General features: G+C 59.4%; 1 protein-coding gene across 1 annotated transcript in view; it reads right to left on the bottom strand.

Annotated features, from left to right (window-relative positions):
* PRDM16 (PR/SET domain 16) overlaps nucleotides 1-26,046 on the bottom strand; it is a 287,340-nt gene that overhangs the window by 137,066 nt on the left and 124,228 nt on the right. Inside the window, exon 3 of the mRNA XM_081816813.1 lies at nucleotides 2,225-2,275. Coding sequence (XP_081672939.1) covers nucleotides 2,225-2,275 — 51 coding nt within the window. The remainder of the gene's footprint in view (nucleotides 1-2,224; nucleotides 2,276-26,046) is intronic.

Here is a 26,046-nt window from a genome sequence, read left to right as displayed (position 1 = left end):
CATCCCACCAATCTGACCCTGGGCACCCATCTCGTCACACTGAATGCCCCAAATGCTGATAATGTCTAAGTTCCGCACAAGGCTGGAAAAATCCCAGAATTCAGTGGATGGCTGAGGGCTGTGCGGTGGCCTCTCGGTGTGGGGAGGGGTGTGCGTGAGGACGTGGGAGGAGCCCCCTTGTGGTCTGCAGCCTCCCCCTGCAACAGGGGCCTTCGGGGTGGTAGGAGGCAGAGGTGCCGGGCTGGGAGTCAGGAGGCCTCTTTCCAAACGGCCGGCCGGCCGCCAAGGCCCCCTTTGCTCTGGCGCCTGGGCCCCCTGAGTGTCCAGCTGCCGTGGGCACTGGGTCAGTTTGGATTCTGTGCAGAGAGGGAACCTCAGACCGCTCCGCCAGGCCTTACAAGGTTTTGTGTTTGAGGGGATGCCTGCGCCAAGCATTGTGTGCGGGTCTCTGTCGGCGTGGCACCGTCCACCCATCCCCTGAGCAGCTCTCAGGAAAGCCCTCTGACCAGGTCAGCCAGGGCCCGATGGGCTGACGGTTTAGAAAAGGAAAAGGCACATCAGGGGCCGTGGTGCTCCGGGAGCAGAGTGGACGTGCTGACTGGGGTTCTCCCCGGGCGCATATCGTCATGGCTCAAAAGTATCCAGCCCCAGCCTCCTCATCATCTTCACATTTAGAATTAACTTTTTTGGCTTCTGCCTCGACCCTTGTATCCACACCAGACAACCGACTGCTCGTCCCACCATAAATATGTCACCTCTAACCTCCCACCAGTTCACCCCACCGTTGGGGCAAGTCCCACCTGCGTCACCTGCTCATCTGCTTGTTCATAGTGAGAAAAACGAAGATTCCGTGTTCTCTCTAGAGGTTAAGACACTGGACTTGACTGCGGGGCCTTTTTTGGGGGGACAGGAAAGACTTCAATTCTTTGAAATATGGCAAAGCTGTTTGAAATCTCTTGCTACCTTACGTCCTTTAGGGAAGTCCGGGTTTGTTCCCAGAGGCAGGAGGAGGGAAAGGGGGCTGTTGGGAGGGATGTCATGTTTTAAGGAAGAAAGGCTTCAGGCTGCCCTGGCAGTGGGGCTGGGACAGGCGGGCACCGGCCAGACGCAGACCATGGGTTATGGGCGAGAATGAGCTAAAAGATCACCCCTAGCCAGAGCTCCTTCAGGAAGTCCCTGCAGGGTCAGAAAATGCCTCCCTTCACAGGGTTTTCTCCAAAATCAGTATTTGTGGGGTTGGACCTGGCGAGAAGGGGCAGGTGCCCCCCTTACGGAGCGCTCTGCCCAGAGTCCTCGGCTCAGACCATCAAGCCGGGCGCGGGGAACACCTGAGATGCACCTCGGGCTCCCCCAGCAGAGGCTGACCGTCCCTGCAAGCATACATCCCGCGATGCTGAAAGGGAGCCAACCCAGGGCCCGGGCGTCGGGACACCGTCTGGGCATCCTCGGCGGGTGCCCCTCTCCGCCTCGCCTGAGAGTTGCTTTGAGGCGAGCACGAGAGAGAGCACTGTCCTAATTCTATGGAAATGCCAAAGAGGGGTTCAGCTACTGTGCTGAGCGTGGGTGTGCGTGTGCCCTGCGTTTGTGCGTGTGTGTGGGTGCCCGGACCGGGTGGGCGCTGAGCGCTGACGAACCGCTTCTGGGCCCCTCCGTTTATTGGGTTTTTTTTCGGGGCCTAGTTTACTTTCTGGATCTTGTAGAGCTAATGTTTGCGAGTCTCCGTCACCCGCCAGGAGGGCAGGAGACAACGCCCACGTGGACACTTTTCCTTTCACCTGATCGGCTGCTTATTCACGCCCCGCCCGAGCCCTCTTTGGAGGCTGAGTACAGCTCAGGCTTTGTGGAATTTGCAGCCAATTGTGGTTTTCCCCCCGCTCTCCGTATTCTTTTCATGTGAGTATCCAGTGGAGATGGTTAAACAAACATGACCTGTGTTTATTTAATTTTCCTGCGTCTGCGTGGCCTGAGCATTCCCACGGGGGAGACTCTCCCCGTTCTCAGGAGTTAGGGTTGGTTCAGGGCAGTGACCCCCTACCTGCTGACACAATGCAAACCAGCATCCGTCCTAACGTCATCAGAACCCCTGTCCTGTGCATGCGCTCCACCACACACAACGCATCGCTCACCAACGGCGGGCCGTGCCATGGACCTGGCCACGTGCATGCTAGCTCAGGATCGCACGCGGGCCACAGCGAGGGAGAAGGTGTGGGACCAGCTCTCCTACCTTTTGGATGCAGCCCTCCTGGGACGACACTTCTGTATCGGTCAGCATGTGCTGCAAAACAATTGTGAAAGGGGAGGTTAGTGTCTGGCGAACAAGATGCCGTCCTCAGGCTGTAAACCGTGGGGCAGAGCCAATGTTCTCAGAAATGACAAGGGTGAGACCTCGTGGCTTCTCCACAACATGGAAGACAGTGCTGTGTTGGGAAGTCGGGTCCTTTATCCCAACGGTGTCTCCTCGTTTGCTGAGAACGCCAAGGACCCCTCCTGGACGCCGGCTCCCCGGGAAGACAGCTGGCTCCTTGTGGGGCAGGAGTCGCTCTGAGCAGCTCACCCTGGTCCTTAAGGGAAGCCACACATATTACCAAAAACCGTCCAAGAGGGGCGGGAAGGCATTCTGAGACGGGCAACAGCCTCTCTCCCTGTGCCCTCTGACCCTGCCTGCGAGCCGCGCAGCCCTGCAGGGTGAGCGGGAGGGCTTGGGGCACCGTGCAGCCCGCGTGGGGCTTGCAGTCTACCTGGGGAGGCAAAGCCGGGCTGAGCAGCCCGATTCACCGCACAGGGAGCCGCGGTGGAGGAGGCAGGGGCAGAGGGCGGAGGTGGGCTGGCGGGGCTGAGCCTGGACGCCATCTCTCCACTGCTTCTCCTGGGGCAGAGCAGAGGGGGCAGCATGCTAACTTGCTCTTTATCCCAGGCCCCTGGGAAGTGGATGTGGTTTTTGGAGGAAGCTTCTCAAAGGAAATCAGGCGAAGGCAGAACCCAGCAGTGCCCGCGGCACAGAAGCACCCTAGGGTGGCCAGTGATGACCGGCCCCTCCAGCCGCGGCGGGGGGCTCCTACGGCTGCGCCAGGAGCTCCGGCCCTTCCCTCTGCCGCCAACACGGGCTCGGGTTAGCGAGGAGAGAAAGTACCAGCCGTTCTGGGTCTTTCTCCCACCTGACAATTCTGACTCCGGGCTTTTCTCAGCTAGGCTTTGCAGAGCTGTAGAATTTCGCCTGCCTGGTGACTCCTCTTAAAAACCACCGAGCTGCACTCCAGAGGGACGGCATTTCAGGGACGGGTCCCAGAGTGCTTTCTAAGCTAAGCAAACTGACAAATTAGCTGTATAAATGGGATTTCCCCCTCTGGATCACAAATGCCGGGCATAGACACATATATAAATTGTAACATCGTTTCCATAAGAATAGAAACCGAGTTGGAAACTAATATTTGAAAAACAACACGAGAAATGGTGTCAAATCCAGGGGTTTTATTTGCCCTCCCCTTAAAATTACACTACCGCTCTTCCAAATTACCAGCCAGGAGTGCAGAGTGCCCTGCCATGCCCACGCAGGTCGGGTGAGGGGCCCGGGCGCACGTCTGCCCGGCTCAGCTGTAACAACAATAAGTCATACTTTTTTTTTTTAAGATTTTATTTATTTATTTGAGAGAGAGAATGAGAGAGAGAGAGCACATGAGAAGGGGGAGGGTCAGAGGGAGAAGCAGACTCCCCGCTGGGCAGGGAGTCCAACGCCGGACTCGATCCCGGGACTCCAGGATCATGACCTGAGCCGAAGGCAGTCGCTTAACCAACTGAGCCACCCAGGCGCCCAATAAGTCATACTTTTAAATGTTGAGAATTCTAAACAGTTGGGAATTTTATGTTTCTTCTAATAGATTCTGAAATTGTGGTTTGGAAGGTGGTCATAAGTACGAAAGGAACGAGTCGGAGAAGGTGAGCACCACGGAGACCGTGGAGGCCTCCCGGGGCATCCGCGAGGCGCCAGGTCATCTGCGGGCCGGGCTGGAGGGGCCCGTGGGAGGTCAACCCCGATGCTGGGGGCCGAGTCTGGCCAGCAGCAGGGCCTGTGTTTTTACTCTCTCGTGTGTCTGCTCTCCACTCCGAATCCAGAGCCAGGAATGCTGGTCGGTGGCTCGGTCGACTGGCAGAGGGGAAGAGAGAACGAGGCCGACCGCCTGGATCTCAGCCGAGCTGTGGCTTCCAGAAAGGGGCCGTGCTCACCGACGCCCAAAGGCCAGAGATGGGGTCTACCCTCCCGCGAGGGGCTGCCCAGGCCTGCGCCCGGACACGGCCAGCCAGCAGGACGGAGGCCACTGTCAGCCTCACACACCACGGGAGGCTCATGCTTGGGTTACGGGGTCCCTGGGACTGGATGGGCCTGCCCCTCATGGACGGGGCAGCTTGATCCAGAAGGACAACACTGCGCTTTAAGTTTTTGAGGAGTGTAGTGCCCGGGGCACCGCCCACAACCCTGGGAAGAGAGCGCCCCGTGCCCGTTCCTGGGAGCTCCTGAGCCCTGAGCCGTGTCCCCTCTGGACCGAGGTGCGGACACCTTGCGGTCGCCCAGCAAAGACAGGGAGAGCATCCTGCCTGTGTCAAGGCCAGCACGCGACTCTCGTTGAGGATCCGTTTGCAAGCTGGCCTTCTCCAGCTTGCGTCCGCCCCTGCACGGAGTCCGCGCTCGTTTCTAACCTGCAGCGCGAGCGCTGACTTCAGGCTTCTGGAGCCGCCTTGTCTGGAAGGCGACAGAGGCTCGGAGGGCTGTGGCCTGCCCGAGGCACCCGAGGCTGTGCTGAAGGCAAAGCCCTGAGCTCGATTTTGGGTGGAATCCCGCCTAGTTTGGCTCCAGCCCAGGGCACGGCCCTGGGTCTGGTGAAAGGGATGCCCCCACCCCACGGTGGCCCTGGGGTTCCCCTAGAGTACAGAAGAAAGTTGGGGTGCTTCCTTGTGGTTCATGCTGCAGCTGAGCCTCCAGCAGCAGATGGATGCCGAGGCCCCATCAGCAATGTGGTGTTCCCGGGGCCAGCGCCGGCTCACAGCTCCCCCCTCGCACACCCATCCTGGGCCCAGAGGCGGGGGCGGGGACTGCAAGCGGGCGTTGGCTGCCCTCTGGTTGGACATTAGCAAGGAGGCCCTGTCTGCTTCCTGGTGAGGAAGAGGGTGTGTTGCTGGGAGCTCAGGCCCGACACCCAGCTCTCTTCTCCCAGGCGGTAGGTCATGGAGAGCTCCGGAGAAGACAAGGAAGCCGCTCTGTCAGCCCACAGGAGGGTCATCCGGGGGCCCTGTCAGCACCATGGCCGCACACAGACCCCTCTGGTCTCCAGCCTGCTCCGTCCTGAGCTCAGGGCGGGAGCCACCCTCCCTCTGCCAGTCGGCCCCTCTGCCGGCCTGTGCGCCATCCCTGCCATGTTTCACTTTGATTTTTGGTGGCCCTGATCTTCTGTCCTCCCTGCTCCCCAGTGGGGAGTGTCCAGGGCAGAGGCCCAGCCTGCAGAGAGAGGCAGCTGGGGGCCCGCGGCTCCGGCCCCCAGACAGCGCATGGCAGCCTCTGTCTCTGAAGGTGGCACGGACCGTGTGCCCGCAGTGTGGGAGTCTCGGTCCCGTGGGCTCCCTGACCAGCGTCTGAGGCACCTGACCAGCTGGCCCTGACCAGCATGGGCCACTCCTGGTTCAACCAGAAGCACTGCGTCAAACACCAGCAGGAGAGCCTTTCCGAGGAGAGCCTGGCCATTTTCCATCACGCCTTGCAGGTGGGGTGCAGCCTCGCTCCCCAGAGCTTCGTTGTCCCTTACACAGCCAGCCTCTGTCCAGGACCACCATGTTCCACAAGCCTCGGGCTGAGGGTGGCCAGAACCCCTGCCTTTCGTCTGAGGCTAAGAGTGGCCAAACGGGATGGAGCATCCCAGGAAATCCACCTGTCACACGGCCTGGAGGGTCTTCTCTGCATTCTGGGAAGAGTCCCTTGAGGTCTGTGCACCAGCTCAGAGATGGTGGCCACCTATCCAGGAGTCCGTGGTCAGATGGGGACATGGAGACAGGCATTCAGACCACACTGTCCCTAATAGGTCAGGTTGCTATGCATGGCACACGGAGCGAGAGCCCAGACGGACCGGAGCGCATCCATGCAGAGCAGGGCTGGGCGGGCCCAGGGTCTTGCACCGCTCCCCAGCTGGGTCCTCGGCCCCCTTCCGGCTGCAGTGTGGCCGCCCGGAAGCCCAGCCGCAGGACCACAGGTGACCCGGAGGAGGCCCCCACTCACGTCATGCTGAGAGGGAAGAAGCCCTGCAGGACTTCGAAGACAGGACTGCCCCTCTCAGAGCGGAGGTCTGAGTCTGGTTCTGGGAGGCCCGTTCCAGCAGCTTCTCTCTACCTGCCCTGTTTAACAGCCCGCCTTGGCAGGCACCCTCATCATCATCGGCTATTCACCCACCACTGACCTTGGGTAAGAACCCACCGGACGCACCCCTCCTGGAGCCTCTCAGCCCAGGCCTTCCCGCCAAGGCTGCCGCTTTGCTGAAAAACCTCTTTATTTTGCTAGCTGAGCCTCCGCGCGCGCGTTGCCGGCCCGTCGGCTGTTGGCAGTAGCAGGGGCTGCTCCTGACCCCACCTCCACACCCCGGCAGAAGTATTAGGTGTGTTTTGATTAAGCATTTTAGCCAAAAAAGGGGAGGTTTGACCTCTGGCATTTCTCTTCTCTCCCGGGTCTCGGTGCCAGGATTGAGCTAAGTGGGGTTGGTCAAAACATCTTTTTTGACTCTTAAAATAAATACCCTCTGTTCTCCAGAAAGTCAGCCGAGAGTAGACACACACAGACATCTCATACGCTCACAGCTCTGGAGTTCTGGCGTGTCCCCCGAGGGGGGCTAAGCTTTCTGGTCGGTGTCACAAATGGATCCCAGAAGGCTTCTTTCCCTTCAAAATACTGTTATTGAAGTATCTGAAACCATGCCCACAGGAGGGAGCCCCGATGGAGCCCTGGCCTCCTGGCCTCCAAAACCAGAAAGAAGCCGGTGAAGTTCCCCCTGCCTGGCCTGGGGCCTGAGACGACCCCCAGCACTCTCGTTTACTGACCTCCCACTCCTGGCCCTTGAGCCAGACGCCCTCCAACCTGTTTCTCCCTTGTTGGTGTTGGTGTTCTCCACACAACGGTGTGGGGCTGGGTCTGGAGTGGCTTGAAGTTGATTCCTAGGCCCCTCCCCTGGAAGGAGCTGCCATGGGTGGGGGTCACGGCACTGGATTGTGCCGTGAGGGCAGGCCAGGGCCCAGGTGGTTGGTGGAGACCCCTCTCCATGCTGTCCTCCCTCTGATGACCTCGAGGGGACCAGGGGCTCGGGCTCCTGCCGAAGACACAGCCTGGGCAGACAGGTCAAGGAGGGAGCTGGCGACCCCTTCACGGTCAGCTGCCGTGGACTCAGTGCCACCTGCCCTCTTGGGAGGGTTTGTGCCCAACCGAACAGAGCCCTCTGAATGGGCCTGAGAAGCCGATGATCAGGACTCTGGGGACAGCCACGTTTCACACTCATCCCGTTCTCGGCCGGGGATGCCCACAGCCTCACCTGTGGGGCCTCCCTTCCCGGGAAGACTGGATTTTTAAAGGACAATTCTAAGCCTTGGTTTTCTGTCCACATCAAAGACCTACCGCGCGAGCACCGCTCCCCCTGAGGTCCTGGTCCCAGAGGCCGCCGCAGAGGTGACGCAGTGAGGGGAGCAGCAGGCGTTCCTCGTGGCGCCCACGGTGTGGCGGCCTGCCCCTCACCCCTCTCCACAACCCCGTCTGGCGACAACTGTTGGCACCTGGCTTTCCAGGAGGGAAGCGGAGGCTCCAGCGTTGGAACAGGCAGAGGTCATGGAGCAGCCGAGCGGGGGGCCTGTGTCCAAGTCCCCGTCCCTGATCCCAGCTTCTGCTCTGGAGGAACAGATCTGCGGGACGCAGCACATGGCATCCCTTCCGACCAGGACCCTCCTAGGACAGGGCGCCCTCGCGGGCGGGCGGGCGGCCCGGGGGGGCCTGAGCCGGGACGGGGAAGGGCGATCCGTCACCAGCGCCACCCTGGCTCCCAGCACAAAGGCTCCGGCCGTGTTGACACAAACTCTCGAGCTCTCAACTGGGAGCGGGGCAATATTTATTTATTTTTTGCATTAAAAAAAATCGGCTTGGCTGTGATTGAGCTACAAAAATGGATTTTTTTGAAAGGCGCCTTGGACACTGTTTTCAGCTTTTATGCCTAAACAGATACTTCTCAGTTCTTTCAAGTGAGATCGAGCCCATGAATGCAGGCTCTCTCTTTACTCCTAAGAAAAATATTTACACAGTCAAGTACGGCCCGAGAAAGGACGCAGGCTCCTTCAGAGGGCCCATCCCCGAAGGCGCACAGGTCCCTCACCGCTGTTTACACTGCCAGCCCACATCTCCCCGGGGGCTTCTCCCCAGCCTCTGCCGGGGACCCTGCGGCCAGGGGCTTGCACGCGATGCCCCGAGAGCCCACCCCGATGTCCAGCAAGAGGAAGAAGCCGTGTGGACAACGGCAGAGTCCTACCTTCCAAGCCCTTTTTTTGGCCAAGGAAACCAGGCTACTCTGCCTCCAGAGCCCCAGGTGGGGAGCCCTTATCTGGACTCACCCCGGGCCTGCTTTTCCCAGGGGCACCCCTCCCGAAGCTCAGCTCGGACCCGTGTTCCTGGCCAGCACGGCCTCGCGCAGACCCAGAATCTCTGGGCACGGCTTGCCTGCCGTCAGACGTGCCGAGAACATGCTGTTCACTGGCGGGTCCCCGTCATGGGCACGTGCCTGCTGCCCGGATCCCCCGGCCTGCCGGTGGGCTGTCTGCCCGCACCTTCCTTCCAGCGGGATGAATGGATTCCCGCCCCTGAGCTCCTCCTCACCTGGTTCTGGGTCCTCGTCCAGGCTCCCGAGGTCCCCTGAGGGCAGGACTTCGTGGCCTCATTTCATGATGAGCACCTTTTGTCTACACCACCCACAAAAGGCGCCTTGGAGACGTGAAAACAAAATCTCGAAAGGCACCGAGTCCAGGATTAGCTACTTTGGGGCAATGGACAAAATGGACAACCGGCCTCAACAAGAGCCCAGGTGTTAGGAAAACGGAAGGCCCCCCGGCCTCCTGCAGGCCCTTCTGGGAGCGGGGAATCCTGAAGGAGGAAGTGGTGAGTGGGGGCGGGCAGAGGAGCCCACCCCGAAGACGGGAACAGGAGACCAGGCTTGGAAAGACCCCCGGGGGCTCCACATCGGGGGTCCTCGAGGGCAGGTGGGGCATTTTGATTTGCCTCTGAAGGCGAAGGTGAATCTGGATGCAGATGCTCCCTGGGGCAGATGGATGGGGCACGCTGGGTAGTGGGCTCCCATAAACACATTAAAACTTAGCACAAGCCTCTTAGGAAGGGCTGTCGGCTCTCTGGGAGTGAGGAGAAGCGCAGAGAGGTAGCGTGACCCTCCGGCAGGCGCACAGTGGGATCTGAGCTGAGGCTGCGGGCCCTGTAAGGATGGAGGGGACTGGGGCCGCTGGGACAGGGGCACAGTGGGAGGGCAGGGCTGGGCTGGGAAAGACAGAGGCTCCCCAGGGGTGGACCGGCCTGGCCTCTGATCCCAGGTCACGCAGACATAGACAGCTCAAGGTTCCCACCACAATGGTGTATCTTTCTGATGAGGGACCCAGAGATAAAGGTAAAACCACCCCACCCAGGGGCTCCCCACTCCTTTCCAACCCCAAAGCCACCCTGTTAACAGCTCAGCCCCTTAGCTGACCTCAGCACAAATGCTCCCTGAGTGGACAGCAGGTCCGTGACTCAGAATCCCAGAGGCCACTTGGAGGCGGTAGCAGTTGAGAGGCCCCTGGGTGAGAGGCCCCGCCCAGTCCTCCCCAGGGCCGTATCATAGGAGACAAGGAGGCACAGCTGTGGCCCGCTCGGCCTAACCCCCTGCATCTAACGCCATGGGGACATGGGCAGAGCTGGGGACAGGTCTTGGCCTGACCACCTTCCCTGGGGGCTGTGTTTGCAAGGAGTCCCTCTTTCTCTGGGCCGCCCCCCAAAGCTCCCTTTCCAGAGAGGAGAGAGTGCAGGTTACCCCCAGCTTGGCACATGCCAGCCTCTGGAGGGCTTGGGCCATTCCAACCGGGGCTCTGAATTCCCCACCAGGCCAGAGCTGGGCTCCTCCCAGGAGTACACTGGGCGGCCCCCGATCTTGGGGCCCCACCACCCAGATGCAGCTCAGCTTGGAGTAGGACAGGTCTCTGGGGTCCTAGGCCACAGGGACACCTGCCCTTCTTTCCTGGCTGTGGCTCTGTGCCGGGCTGAGCTCTGGGCACAGAGAGGACACGCTGGTGGTCCAGGCCAGCGAGGGAGCACGGGCAGGGGTGCTGACGGGGCAGGGCTGGCCGGAGAAGGCCGCTGGTTCCACGTGGACATCAGCAGCCGAGGCCCAGGACGGCCTCCACCGGCCCTGGTCTGGAGGAGAGGCCTGCCCAGCGCTGCACCTGGCCCCCAGTGGACAGCTTCCTCCTCCTGCTTCCGGAAGATTGATGTCCCCAGAGGAAGAGCGTGTAAATCATGAGAGCCGGGTGATGTGTGGCACTTCCAATCAATGACTCATGACAAGCCATAACTTTTAGTGCTAGAAAGGGAAGCTTGGGTGCGTCCAGGAGCCTTGCAGTAGCCAGCTCCAGGAACGGGATGCACACGCCCCGGAAACGGGGAGAAAGTTCTGCAGAGCTGTTGGCTCCTGGATCTGCAACCGGGGCTTCCTTCTGACGGCCTGGGTTCAAGAGGAGAAAAGCCAGGAGCTGGAGGGAGCTCTGTGGATTTTGGGGGGGTCCCAGGCCCTGCCGGGAGGTGGGGCTGACAGGGGAGACCTGGTGCAGAAAGTGGGTGGTTCTGGTGAGACCCCTGTGATCTCACCCACCATCCCCTGGTTTCCGTCCTGTATCTCTGAATGTTTCCCAGCCCCCCTTGCGTGCCTGGAAGGGAACGTGCGTGTCTCAAAGCTCTCCTAACCCTGCTGGCCAGTCGGCCCGCTCCCACGGATCAGATGCCTCCTAAGGCGAGAGCAGGGGTGAGGCCCCACTGTGGTTGCCCCGGAGCAGAAACAGCTGTATACCGCAGACGCCTTGACCGAGTAACAAGGGTGAGTGAGTGAGTGCATACGGGGCCCCTCCTTGCAGGGCTCACGGAGATGCTGTCCTCGCACTCCCACCCACACCAGCCCTATGGTGGGGAGGGGATGGCCGAGGTCACGGTGGGGCTGGGTCATCCTGGCTGTGGGCGGCCCAGACCCTGTGCCGGGGCGGTTCTCCGTGATCGCGGGGGCTGGGGCGGCTGCTGCCACACTACCCTAAGAGCCTGTGCTCGGGGCCTCTACCTGTGGCCTGTGGGAACAGGCATCTCACCTTGCTCCGCTGCGCACCTGGGCAGGTGCTTGGGATCGGACACCAAGGTCTGGAGGGCACAGAGTCCAGCGCCTTTGCTGTCTTGTGGCCTGGTGGAGGACAGACTGGGGAACCCCGGGTGGATCCGAACCATTCTGGGGTGAAGGCAGTCCTCCCAACCCCTGATCCCAGGAGGCCAGGCTCTCGGTGTATGTCAGCCCAGGCCACAGGGGGATGGAGGGGGTGGAGAGCCGGCAGCCCGCTATCCCAGGAGCCCCTCCGTTTGGTCACTGTGCAGGAGGAAAGCCATCGTGGCTGGACCCAGAGGAGGCCGCCATCCCAGGAGGCGGCTCTGTATCAGGGATAAGACCCCTGAGGAGACCACGACGCAGCAATCACACACAGGCCTAGGTTCCAAGTCCCCAGGTCACTCCTGAAGTCTGACATGCCTCCGGGACAGCGAGACAAATTAACACAAATGCTGGAGGCCCAGCAGCCTAATGGGAGCATTTGTAAGAGCTTCCAAGAGCTGAGGGCTCTGGGCTCTGCCAAGACAAAGTGGGGGCCTGACAGGTACCTGCCTCCATTCTTTAGCAGCCACTCAGAGACTGCAGAGAGGACAGTCTTCACAGAGCCTTGTCAGATACTCCAGAATGTTCTTTCATGTTCTGAGAGCCCGGTGTCCCTGGGCAGCCCCGGGACGTTATTTGTCCCTCATGAGCATCAGCCGCACACAAGGTACACCTTGGCTTTGGTGCTCACTTCCCCCATTTCCTGAACTCTTCCTAGCTCCATGGATGGCAAAGCGGAGGTGGCTCCCCGGACGAGGGTCTGGGAAGTGTGACCCCCCCCAGCAGCCCCGCAGGCTGGCCGTCCCTCACTTTGCTCCTGAAAGCGCGTCTGGAGAGTGTGCTGGGTGCCAGGCACGATGTGGCACCTGCCATCCCACCCAGGGCTCTGCGAGAGCGTGTCCAAGGAAGCTGCCTCGAGACCCCAGGGCGGCCCCCGGGGGGCTTTGCACCTTGGTGTCTCCGAAGGGGGAAAATAAATCACAGGGTCAGTTATTGGTTCTATGTGCACATTTGTCTTTTACGCTCAGCCCTTTTTAGTTATAGAAATAACCCGGGTATCGACAGAATCGTATTAATGCACTTCAACTTGACCCTGCCTATTGATAACGTGTTTGTTAAGATAACCCTTAATAATCATAAGTGAATAAGAAGGGGTCATAGATCTCCAGGCCATGCGTGCCCTGACACTCAAGCTGGAAACCCCCAAGACCCAAGGTCGGGGGTGGGGAGGATGCCGAAATTGCCCCTCCCCCCGTGTGTCCCCCAGGATTCGGGCTCCTCCTGGGCTGTGAGTTCCCACCTCTCTTGTTGGGGTTCAGGGTAACCTTTAATCAGTGGGGGAGTCAGGATCACCGCTCGGCACTTCAGAGCAGAATTGAATTTTAGTTCCCTTAAAAATGGCAGGCAGCGCTTTCCGGGGATTGAGAAGGGATGGAACGTGAAATTGTAGCCACCACGTGTCACCCTCCCCTTGGGGCAATGGCCTGGGGGACGGATGGCCTTTCCCCCTGTCAAATCCTGGCCTTACCAAAGTGGTCTTTCATTACCCCATTTATTCATTGAGCAAACATTTGTGGACCCTCTGTCGCTTTGGGGTTCCACACACGCGCCAGTCAGTGAAACCAGAAACATGGTTGTTTCCAGCCCGATCGTGGAGACACTAACCGGTAGCCCTGCGGTAGGCGGCGTGGTGTTGTCCTATTTCGCACTCACGAGACTCCCCCAGAATTCCCCCCTTGCCCCTGGGAATGCTGAGCTCAGAGAGCCCGAGTTCCCTGTGCAGCGCAACACAGCGTCCCGGGGCCTACCGGCTCTTAGCCAGGCGCCGCCTCCACGGGTGGTCCGTTTGGAGACACGGTGGGGGGGCAGTGGCGGGGAGGGCGGGGACTTGAGGGACAGGAGCCGGACCACGGAGAACCTTTCCCACCTGAGGGGAGGAGACAGCACGGCCGAGCCCCGAGTGCCCGGGTTTCCGTCCCAGCTGCCGTGCTAACTCGGGACCCCGTGCGTGGGGGTGGGGGAGGTGGGAGCGCCAAACACGACCGCACACTTCCCTAATGGGAGACAATTACAGCAGCAGCTGGGGTGGGAATTCCGTGCTGATCCGCTGTGATAAATGGGCAGCCCTCGGAATCCTGCAGCATCACCCCACTGCGGCCGAAGCCGGGAACCCCGAGGCCAGGTTCACCCCTGGGGGGCAGCCGCACCAGCCAGGTTTGGCCGGCCCCCACCCACACCACGCCTCCTGCGTTTCCAGCTCGGGGTCAGGCACATCGAAAGTGCGCACGGGGACTTCTGGAGGACTTCCCGGACCGGGGCAGACCCAGGGCTCAGGCCGCCTGCCTTCTGGAAGCCTTCAGGGGCCTCCTGGCTCACCCTGGCCCCTCAGGTGCCTTCGCAGATCACGGAGGGGCCGCGGGAGTGTGCAGAGAACCCGGGCTCAGCGCCACTCTGAGCCCTGCAGCCCATCTCAGGACCCGGGAGCCCTTGCTAACCGAACAGCTCCAACTCCCCTATCTGTGAAATGGGCACAAACGCCCCAGCCAGTGGCGTCCACGCTGTCCACGGCAAGCCCAGCGATGAGAACCACATGCACGGTGATGGGGCCCGGCCAGTCGTCCTTTACTTTCCGACGAGAACACAGGTGAAGGTTCTGCCAAAGACGTAACGGCTCAGATCCCCGGCGGTAACCTTCCATGGGTGATCCAGGATCAGCGCCAGACGCGGAGCCTTCCCGGGAGGCGCTGGCCTGTTCCGGGAGTGCCTGCCAGCTAAGTTGCATTTTGAGCGGGTTGTAAAAATAAACAAAGAAGAATATAGGACAGAGACCACATGTGGCGCCAACAGCCTGAAGTGTTTACTATCTGGCCCTTTACAGGAGAAGCGTGTCGACCCCTGGCCCACGGCAGACACAGCTGCCCAGAGGATGGAGGTAGGAGGTCTCCGTGTCCTCGAGCAGCCGATCCAGCTGCGAGCCGGGGATGCCGGCACGAGGCTTCCTGCGAGCGTTCTGTGGGAACGGGAGGCTTGGATGGACAGACGACTCTACTGTCCCCAGGGGGCGTTGCCCGTTCTCTCTCCGCCAGCGCCCAGCTGCTAAGGCAGACCCCACCCAGAAGAATTGTTGGTGGTTTGTCACCACGGAAGCTCTAGGTCTGCGGCCGCCGTGGGGAGACGCTTCAGGCAGGTGGACGAGCGGTGGCCGGCGAGCCCGGCGGGCAGAGTTCCCAAGATCACCTGATCCTGCGAACAGCTGCGGCCGCGCCCGGCCCGGGGGCCCGCGGAGAGCACATTCTCAGCTGTAGCCTCCCGCCAGGGAAGCACAGTGTGAAATCGGACACAGTTTGAAACCACCCTGTTCGCGTTCCTTTCTTTCGCTTTGTCTCTGTCTGCTTTTCAGCAGGGATGGTGCTCGGAATAGGCACGGAGGAAGTCTCAAGCCGCCACCGGGAATTTCTGCCCCCAACCACCGGACTTCCCTGTGATGGGCTGGGGTCCCTTCCCAGGACAGGGCGGATGGCCTGGACGTTGGGGTGGGGGCACATCCTGGTCCGCAAAGGCCTCCCCGGGGCGCTCATGACACTTGGGGATCTGGAATGCCATTCTCGTGGGCGCCCTCGAAACCGCCTTGGACCTCAGGAACGGCACGGCAGACCCCCAGCTGCAGAGCTCAGCGCCCTGAACTGTCCTCCAGCGATTTCACTTAATGACGTGGGGTGGGGACCCGGGGACCCACACAGCCGCAGGTCCCGCCCCGGCCACAGGGACATCTCAGAAATACGTGCCGTGTGCCAAAGCACCTGGGTAGGCCCCTGGCTCCCGCATCGTCTCGCCCCACCATGCACGGGCGGGTCCTGGGGTCATGTCACGGCTCTAAGTAAGAGAACGGTCCTTCCCCTACCCTGAGTCCTGAGAATGGGGTCTGAACCCCACTGTTGACCTGGGGTCTGCGTCTAGCCGCAGTCAAAAGCCTCAGAGAAAGTGTGCACACCTCCTTCCTTCCTCTCTCTCTGTAGCCCTGCTTTTCCTGCAACTGGAAGGAACCACTGAGCTCACAGACCCTGGCGGCATCTGGACAGGAAAGCTCTCGGATTAGCCTCGAGACCACAGCAAGAGCGGCCTGCGGCTTGGACGTGATTCCTGGGGGGTGGGAGCCCTGCTGGGGGTTGGGGGGCCCCGATGCTCCTTGGCCGTGTGCATGCCTATTGGTCTCATGTGACAAGGTCACCATCTGTCTGCGGGGTGTGCTCAGGAAGGTGACCCCCATTAGCTCGGGCGGGACAGTGGAGCACAGAGAGGATGTGCTTCCCTGGGCTGTCAGGGGGCACGGGAAGACCGCCGGGCACCCGCGGGTCTTGTTTGCCTCCTCGAGGATCTCCTGAGCTTGTCCACACATGGACTCTAGCCCCAAGCATGGGTAAAAAGAGGCTCGGGAAAACATTGACCACATTTTCAGGAATTTTCTTGGATACATTTGGATTTTTAAAACTCTTGGAGCTGGGGGATTTGGGTCGGCTGCATAATTTATTGGTTCTTTCCAAAGACTGGAAAGAGAGCTGAGGTCTGCCAGGTGGGTGTGGGGGGCCAGCGTGTCCCCCACCCCATGAGAGGGAGAGGGAGAACAGGGAGTGGGGAGAAGGAGAGCAGGTGTGCACCTGAGACCTCCTGTCCGGGAAGGACCCTGGACTGCTGGGGTAAATGGATGAGGGTCTAACGGGTAGACATTGCAGGACTGTGTCCTGGGTGGGTGGCTGGGCTCCTAGTCAAGGACACCGCTCACCCTTGGACACCTGGCCAGCCTCTACTTGGCCGGCCCTTCTCTGCCCAGGCCAGCTTCTGCTTCTAAGCCCTTGGGATGGGGAGCAAGATGAAAACCCTCTTCCGGTTGGTCTTTTGCCAATCCTGGACTCTTGTCTCGGCTGAGCCATGACCTCTCTTCTCGGTTCCCTTCTGGCCACAGAAACGGACAGCAGTCCAGGGAGATGCAAAACCTTCTTTCTCCTTATGACCTCCAGGCTGGGTTGTTTTGTTTGGCCTAATGGCCTTAGCTGAGGCACATTTGTGTACTTAACACGGTTAAGTCTAGAAAGACACGGCGGTTGGGAGTGCCGACCCCCTGAAATTGAGTATAAATTTCGACTCCCCCAAAACGTGACTCCTAGCAGCGTGCTGTTGACGGGAAGCCTCATGAGTAGCACAAGCCGCGGTTAACACATATTCTGTGTGTTACGTACTTTATACTCTGTAATCTCACAATAAAGTCAGCGAGAGGAAAGACATTGTTGTAAATAAAAAAATCAGAAGGAAAATAGGTTTTACCGTACGGCACTATATTTAATGAGAAAAAACTCGGGTCTACGTGGACCCGCGTAGCTCCAGCCCCCACGGCTCAAGGTCAGCGTGGAGCCCTGTGGGTGGGGGCTTGCAGATTAAAGCAGGAAACCTAGGGGAAACCTCTGTCTTCTCCCCACTCCACACTTGAGACATTTCCTTTCCAAAAGCAAACATCTTTGTCGGCCTTCACTGGCTTCCTTCCCTTCCCGGGAAACCCCATGCTCCTGTCCCCTGGGGAGGTGCGTGCGGATGGGGAGAGAGCCTCTCCCAGGCTCTCCTTAGAGGACGGACATCCCTGAAGATTGAACCAGTCTTGCTGGGATGGGGCATCCTCCTGGCCCGTGATTCTCTTTTCTCTCATTTTCCCAAAAGGAAAAAGGTTTATTTGAATAAATCTGTAAAACTCGGATGTAGCAAAGAGCTCAAAACACAGAGCTGGACAAGGAATAAACTGGCCCCACTGGGCACGAGTCACCACAGACCAGCACCTGTGTGCACAGAGCCCCTCCTGCGACGCTGTCCACGGCCAGTGAGGGCGCTTGGCCTTTGCCTGTCACCAAGCTGCGCCCAGAGTCGGGCCCTGAGGCCAACTTCTAGGGTCCGATTTTGGGCGCCCGGGTCCTGCTTTCCTTGCGGTGTTGGCAGTTAGAGTGAGCGGCGGACGCCGGTCACGCTCCCGTCCCTGAGCTCGGGGCTGTCACAGTTCTGCCGCTCCGAGCACCTCTGCTCAGCAGCGCACGCCTGAAAGACACCACAATCTTTTTACCCAATTTTCCAGCTGAGTTGACTGGGGCCTGTGAAGGTCAAGGAGCTTGCCCGGGGTCACTGAGTAAAACAGCCGAGCCTCTGGCCTCAGGACAAGGACGCGGGACTCTGGTTCCTGTTCCTGACCGCTTAACCAGAGGCTCCTTCATAAATAATGGAAATAACAGGCCTTCACTTTCTCTTTCCAGGGCGGACTCCCGAGGCGGCCACCGCCCGGGGCGGCGGTCCGTGCGCACCGCTGAGCCCTTGCCGGCTGCCGGGCCTCGCGACTCTGTCGGATCCCGCGAAGGGATTTGTGACAGTCAGCCGAGGACCTGGAGAGAGAGTCCGGCGGCCGGCCGGTCGGTACAAGCGGCCGCTGCTGATTATTCGTCGCTGACAGTTATTAGCCTATTATTATACGTATGAATTGCCTCTTTCATACCACATCCCTATCCTTAAAGTGCCTTATTAACTAACATTAACCAATCCAATTAGCAAAAGACACTGTATTTGTGTAATTAGTGATTTGAGGCTTTGTCCCGTCTTGGTCTTAAAGAGAAAGGCACCGGCCTTTGATCGGCACAGTGAGGTACAATTAGGTGAAGTGCTCGTGTATCAGCAGGGAACGTTCTCGATCCCTGGGGTCCCGCACGGGGACCCGTGCGAGGGTGCGCTGGGGTTCACGGCGCAGGCGCTTTCGTGCATCCAAGCTCCTCTCTGCGGTTGGCATGGCCTTCTGCATCAGGAAGGGGAAATATTTATTTTTATTATAAATTTAGAGGCCGAGCAGTAAGGAGCCTTGTTATTAAATGCTCGGAGCCCAATTCTGCAGAAAATCAAAAAAATCCAACTTTGAGTATGGATTGCAAGTTTTTTTTTCTAATCGGATGCCAAAAGGAACATTGTGGGGAAAGATGGCTCAGGGCGGCCCTTCAGCAGGCAGCGTTTCTGTTTATGTCTCCGAGTGAGCAGTTCAGGTTCGGAGACACGAAGACGGCCTTCCCAGGGCCAGATGTTCTAGATAAGAACTTCAGGCTGCAGGCCTATGTATGCACAGCGCACTCAACCCAAGAACTGGGCTGCCGTCCCATCGGAGTGACTGGGCCGCGGGAGGTTCAGCAAGAGAGCCCCGTGTTGGGAGTGACCGCAGGGCAACGTTTCCCGCAGATGCCCCAAGTCTCACCAGCTTATAAAGCTGCTGAGCAGGCTCTGTGAATCTGAGTGACCTCCCGGGCTCTTCCTGGGTCAGCGATGCTGAAGAGCACGTGTTTTATTTGTATGTATTTTATTTATTAGGAGGCTTGGCAAACTCGTACCCAGGGGTTCCCCAGAGGACCCCGCGCCAGCCAGCCGTCCCCTGGTCCTGGACAGGAAGGAAGGTGGTCCTGCCCTACTTCCGGGCACCTGAGCTTTCGCCACGTGTCCTTGAACCTGCCCACTCTCCGCAGGCCAAGCCCCGTCCTCGAAGTGGCCACCCCAACGGTCCAGGCTGGCTGTCACTATCCCCCCTGCAGCAGGGACACAGGAAAACCAGCCCCACCGAATCCACTCGGTTCCTGCGGAGGGAAAGAAGGTCACCATGAGCGCCAGGGCCAGCGGTGGAGGGCTGATGTCAGCGACTGCGCAGTGCCCACACGTCTGGCCGTCCCCGAGGCTCGTCTGTTCTCTGTTCTCTGAGCTTGTCCTTCTGAGCACTCTGGGGGCGGAGCCGAATCTCCCACGGTGAATCCAGATGTTTGGGCAGCGAACAGACGGCGCTGACTGCATTCCAGCACCCATTTTAGACGGAGCCTTTCCTCGTCTCCCTCAAGTAGGGTTCTCATTGTGTTTTTTTTTTTTTCCATTCCGTGTCAAAATAAAGTTAAAATCTGTAAGTCCGAAAGCGTCGCCTCTTTCCCCATCGCCCTTGCTTCTGTCTCCCTGTGCGTGCGCGTGCAACGCACGCACACACGGGACCGCCTGGCTGCCGGGGGCAGACGGGGAGGAGCCCACCCGGTGCTCACGGAAGGCGGGATGGACGAGGAGACCTGGCTGCAAACATTTCAGAAACCTCTTCAAAATATTTGGGTTTGTCAGAATCCCAAACCGCGTTTGCCAGGCACTTTTCCCGCTAGTGTTTGAGCCCGCGGGTATTTTAAAGGAAATGAAATCCGTGTGTTTCTGATTTATTTATACTTAACTCATCAAAATGCTGTTTTAAAGAGCTATTTTGTGTCCAAAATGCCCTTTATGCCTTTTTCCCTTCCAAACTGAAAGCCACATTTTGCCAAGTGTATGTGACCTTAAACGTTAACATTTTCAAGGCTCTTTGGAAAATCAGGTTCCCGAAGCCCACGCAGACCTTCGCCAGAACTAACGGTGCCCCCTAACCCACCCCCTCCCCGGCGGAAGCCCAGTGACCCGCAGCAGGGGCGACGCCCCTTGGCCCAACCCGCTCTTTGCTCTGACCCAAGCAGGGTGTCCGCCCACCCCAGCCCACGGCCGGAGTCCCTGAGATGCTCTGTCTGATGGGAAGAAGCAAATTTTCCAGGGACAAGAATCCCCAGATGTGATTTCACAGTCTCTCCCAGCGCTCTTGCTGGACCGGCTCAGGGTCACCCTGGGGACAGGGCCCCCCGATTGCCCCGGCGGTGAGGGGCTCTCTCCCCAGGAGGGGCGTCGGCCGGGGGCTCACTCTCCCCTGCGGAGCCCAGGGCACCTCTCACGCCACCTGTTGGCTGAACTCCTCTGCCTCCCGGTCCCCCGAGGACTGCGTCAAGCAGGTGCCCTGTGAGCATTTCGGCGCCAGCCCAAGCTGACTCAGACAGGGAAGGTGTGTTCTCTCCAGCAAGAGAAGGAAAGGGGCACCGGCGTTCCGAGCGTGTGCAGGTTGGGAGGGGGACCGCGGGCCACTTGCAGGCCGGGGCGCTCGGGAAAGGGGCAGGCGAAGGCCTCCAGAGGGATAACGAAATGGAGTCTTGGCAACACCACTGCCTGACCTCTAACACGGGGACTCGAGTGATACGCTTTGGGGTGTTATATTTATTTCTGGCCGATTTCATGCAATGGAGTTCAATCATGAATTTGATTGCTGTTTTGTGCACAATATAAAATCCTTTATCCTTCCAGCATTTAATTGTGTTCCCTGGCAGATTTGGTATTCATCATGGCCTTGCTGTCCCCAGCCCCAAAGATAAACCATCCGAGGGGCAATAAACGTCCACTCTGATTATTGATGCTTTCAGGGAAATTGATTATCTATTTGAGGGGCAGAGCGGGGTGATGTATTGTCGCCTCTCCCTGACACAAGAGCGTCCCCGAAAGACAAGTCCCTTGATTGGTGAGTTGGTGAAATGGATTTTCTATTATATTTTAAATTTTCGAAAGTGATACCCGTTTATCTTAATACTTGAGAAGGGGGATGGAGTTGGAAATCCAGCATTCTCCTTCATCCGTTCGCATGTTGAGAAAAGCCATGAGATGGAAAGCCCAGAGCCGAGAGGCCGGGCGGCTCCTCCTTCTGGCCGCACGTCCACGCCCGAGCGCCCTGCGTCTGTGATGGACTGAGAAATTTGTTCCTGAGGCTGTGATTATGAGTATGTGGTCCAGATATTCAAATTGGTGGGTATTTCTCTGCAACCCGTGAGACGAAAAGCAGGCTTTGGATGAGTTTAATTTGATCTAAAGAAAAAAAAAAAAAAACCCAAGCAATTTTACCCTAGGTTTGATACGGCAAACTCTGATGGCCTGAAAGTCCTTTTCCCTTGGTCACCATTCAAAGAGAAGGTGTGCAGGAGGGGAGTGGTGTTGGCAGGGCTGTGGGGGGACGGAGCAGGGACAAAGGGTGGACTTCGGCTCATCAGCGCCTCTTGTATCGGTCAGGAGATAACAGGAGCTCCAGCTCGGGAAGTGTTTGCTCACTGGGAGAAGGTCGATAGAGCTCCCTAATCCGCGCTCAGATTAGCTGTGTCCTAGCCCGCGGCCAGGTGGGAACTCCCTACCTGTAGAAAGAGGATTTATTTTGGGAGTGGCAGAGGCAGAAAGGGTCATTCTGGCGGGGATTCCAGAGACACGGTGCACTCCCGGGCGGGGGGTCCGAGGCAGCTGCCCCGCACACGCCGGCTCCTGGGAGCCCCCGGGGCTTCGACGGCCCGTCCGAATGCCCCCCAGGCTGAGAGCAGCTGTCCCTGGGCTGCCGTCGCAGGGCAAGCAGGCTGCACACCTTCTCTAGGCCCCTTTGGAGACAAAATGCCCCCAGTTCCGGGTGTGGAAACCGTCAGCCAAGCGATTGCCGGCAGGTGCAGAAAAGGCAGAGGACGGAGTGTGGCCACAGTGCTGGGGGTGGGAATTCTGGGTCCCGTCCCCTGCTCTGGCTACACACGGGAAACACCGTCGATGTCCAGACCCCGCACCCACCATGGATTTGGGCCCCAGCTTCAACGTGGATGACATCTCCGAGTGACCCTGGAGGTCGGCCAGGGCAGAGAGCAGACCCTGCCCTGCACGGTAGCCGGGAGCAAGGCCTACTTGTCGGAGGACCAGGAGGTCCCAGCACTACCTGTATGCAGGCAGGACCCAGCAGCCCCCACGCCCTGAAGCCCCCCAAGGATGGAGGGACTGCTGACATGGGGCCGAGAACCTCAACCCTCATGGGGCGGGTGGGGAGAAGCTTTCCGCAGGGAAAAGAGGAATCCAGCACCTGGGCCTACGTGGAGCCTCCAGCAGGCAGGCAGGCAGGTCTCTTCCTCTGGGCTGTCTGCTCTGTGGGGGGATGGGCCCGACGGGACCCGAGCTCAGGGTCCTGGTACCTGCCGCCGATGCCCAGCCCTGGGGCTACACCTGTGACAACCCTCTTTCGCCTCCTTCGGTGCCGGTCCTGTGTCTGCAGGCCTCCGTCAGGGAGCAGCGGGGGTCCTGAGGTCCCGGGAACCCAAGTGTGGCAAGCCACCTTCCGGAGATTTCCTGCGCCACGTTCTGTCCTGTTAGGCATTTCCTGCCCATGCTTCTCCACCCCAGGCCGACTCTGAGAGGGGATCCCAGGTCCTGGGACTCGGAATGAGAGGAGAGTGAATTTATGTGTGCATGCAGGCAAATGCATTCTGTGTGCACACACGCCTACGTCCGAGCTGGCGTGTGTGTGTGCACGCGTGCGTGGGTCGCACGGTGCTCAGGCTCTGCACAAGTCAGGGCCGAGCAGGAAGGGGACCAATGCCAAGCACCTGTCTTGCCTCCGTGCCTTGGGAACAGCGCTGGGAGCGCTGTAGGTCCGAGGCCAGACTTTTCCATGATTGATGGCCTAGCAGTAACTCTTTATTTTTACTGAAGAAAATACAGTGTTCCTAGACCGGGTCCACTTGGGACAAAGGGTTCCCCATGATGCAGGCTCAGCATTCTTCCCTTATTTGCACAGAGACCACGCATCCAGGCAGCGCTTCACATCTTGCACAAAAAGTCCCACATACATTATCCAGGCTGATCATCTCCCTGACGCTTGGAGGCAGACGATCAGAGAGGTTGAGTGACTTGTCTGAGGCCACGGTGCACCAGGGCCCAGAGGAGCCAAGTCCAGGCCTCTCTTTCCCGAGTCTCAGGGCTGTTTGCCTACAGCTCAGAGCGTGATAGAGGCCGTGGGGCCAGACCTTTCTCCGATGTCTCCTCCCACTCCAGAGTGGCACACGGTGGGCCTGATGCAGACGTCAGCAGCAGCTACCTGGATTCCAGGGCTGGGCCCGGCCCACTGACCACAGTCCTTCACCTAACTGGTCCCACGCGGTTGGGACATGTGGCCTGCTCCCCAGACGGGATCAAGCCTTCGAGCGTCCTGGCACTGAGCGCTGACCGCTGCTGGCTTTGCTGGGTGCTGGTGGTCACCCCAAGCTGGCTGCCCTTTCCTGCCCAGGCAGACTGTCTCTTGGAGATGACAGAAAGGCCCTTCCCCACACAGGTGGGGGGTTGGCCTCTGTGCCTCCACAGCCCTTCTGTCTCGGCGGGCTGTGCCTGGCCTCCCCGGAGCTCTACCCATCGCCAGCTTTGCAGAGCTCCCTCGGTCTTGGACACCCGGGGAGCCGCCAGAGGCCTGAGCAGCCTCCTCACCCGGCACCGACAGGAACTGCTTCTGAGGCTGGGCCCTTCCAGACCATCGCAGAGGTCACCCTTGCCTCTCAGGCGGCACAGAACCAGCCAGGTGGGCAGCAGGACCCGAGCACGGTGGCGCCAGGGGCTCCTGAGGCCTGTGCCCTGGTACCCACAGCTGGTCCCAGCTTGCTCAGCCCCACTGCTGCTCCCTGAGCTGTTCCAGGCCGTGCATGAGCTGGTCTAATGCCCGCTGAGCTGACCAGAGGCAGAGGACACAGAGGACGCGTGCAGGTACCTTCTGGACGTGGCCTGCAGGTGCATCTGAGCTATGTCAGACCCAGACGATTGCTATGGTGCCATGACCCTGGGGACACTTCTTGGGAGAGGTCCCATCTGAACGGGCTGGGAGGATGGGCAGGACCCAGAACCACAGAGACACATGGAGGAAGGCCCTGCAGATGGAGAGCCGGTGTGGGCTGAGCTCAGGGAACAGCGTGCTTGCATCCCCAGTTCCTGTGGGCACGTAATGAATGTCTGTTCAAAATGAGGCTCATGTCTGGAGATGTAGGCAAACCTGTCCTCCAAGAGCTACCCGGAGGCTTTTATTGTCTGAGGTTACGTGGTCAATGGCTTTCAGGGGAGGTTCATTATTACCTCAGCGCCGAACATCTGTGGCCAGCATGACTGCCTCCTTATTCCCCCAAGGAGCCCCCCTCAGCTGGATCCTGTGTCTACCCTGACCCTGTGCATCCCGAAGTCCTTAAGCCCAGAGGAGATCTGGCTTTCCTGGGAGACCCACCGAAGGCTCAAGGGTGGCGGGGAGACGTTGCCCACCCGCCCCCCCCGGCACACGCACACACACATCAGCTGCCCGGGGGTGCGGTCCCATAACGGGCGACGGCAGTTGGTGATGGTTACCTCGGAGAGCCGGGTCAGAGCCGACCCCTCTCCCGGGCCTGTTCAGTCATTAACTCCCGTAGGACATTATCTCGCACCGAATCTGCTGGGTGCACAGCGGCGGCCGGGCTCTTGGAGAATTTTATCGTCCTGTTCCTGAACACCGCAGACAGCCCTGGGTAATAATTAACCCAGCTCCTGCCTCTCTCCGTTCCCGAAGATGATCCTGCCCCTTCCAAAGGCACGCCAACCCTGCCTTCTCCTCCCACGCTCGGACCCCTTCCCCCGCCCCAGCTCCGCGGGGAAAGAAAGAGAAAGCAGGTCCTCCGGGAGCTGGCACGGCAGACAATGTGTGTCTTGTGTGAGTAATTTAGCGCTGTGGCCAGTCAATCTGGTTTCTGGGCCCGCTGCCCTGACCCTCTTTAGAGAGGCTCGCTCTCGCCGGCACAGTGTGAAACATTCTCTTTCACTGCCCTGACACTCCACAGATTGAGACATCAGCCTGGCCCAACTGCAGCAAATTAGCAATTTTTCTTTTGCTAATTGGAAATAAAAATGTTTGCCGAGGGAGCCGTTTGTCGGCATGCGGTTTTCGGTTTCTGTGCACCGGGAGGCTGCGTTGAAAATGTGTCCGGAGGCGCTGCCCACCCTGGGGTGCCCCTCGCCACAAATCCTAAGGGGCTTCCTGGTGGTGGTGTGCCGGGCACGCCCCTCCCCTGCGGCTCACCTGGGACCTGGGCCGCCCTTGGGTCCCGGGACCCCAGAGCCCTCAGAAGACCACGAGGAGGGGGCAGGTGGCAAAGCTGTCTGGGGTGAGCCGGTGAGAGGGCCTTTTGCCAGGAGGAGAGAAGCAGAAAATCAAGGGTTAATGGCCGGGGGCAGCCCACACCTCTCCTAAGCACAGAACACTCTCGGAAAAAGCCAGCTGGGTTATCTGATGCCTGAATCTGCATGCTGAGGATCGCCCACCCTCGTCCCCACGCGCGCGACCCAGGAGGGACATCCTTTGGCCTCGAGGAGGCTTCTGGTTTCAGCCAAACCTCAGTTCCAAGGGTGGGAAAGACCCCAGCGCCCGGGTAGCAGGGTGGGGGGCGGGTAGAGGTCCCTGCCGGGGCGGGGAAGGGAATGAGGCGTCTTCTGCTGATTGGAACAAAGAAAGAACCACGTGGAGGGCCCAGAGCATCCCTCCCCGAGGAAAGTGGGCCAGGACCTTTAGATGGAGCGCGGTGATTTGGAAATCCGCTTATAAATAGACCCACGCACACCCACCTGTGCACGCACATGCGCAGGCCTGCCTGCGCCCCCGTGTGTGCGTGCAAGCGTCTGGGCGGGCGCGTGCACGAGTGTGTGGTGTTGACCGGCAGCTCCTTGGTGGCCTCGGCTCCCCCTCGGGACGCCTGGGGTCTCTCGGGAATCAGGCCCGTCGGGCCAGCACGGAAAGGGTTACCCTGCTCCCCCTCCCTGTTTTTCTGATAAAGCATTTGACAGCCCTGCCTAATAATTCTTTCTGCTGGGTTTTTTTCTTGATGTCTTTATGTGAATATGAAGCCGGAATGAAAGGCTTTGG

The sequence above is a fragment of the Leptonychotes weddellii genome, chromosome 4 (genome assembly GCF_054177405.1).
Source record: "Leptonychotes weddellii isolate Sample4059 chromosome 4, ASM5417740v2, whole genome shotgun sequence".
Lineage (NCBI taxonomy): Eukaryota > Metazoa > Chordata > Mammalia > Carnivora > Phocidae > Leptonychotes > Leptonychotes weddellii.
Note: the sequence above shows the minus strand (reverse complement) of the source record. Positions and strands in the feature narration are given on the sequence as shown.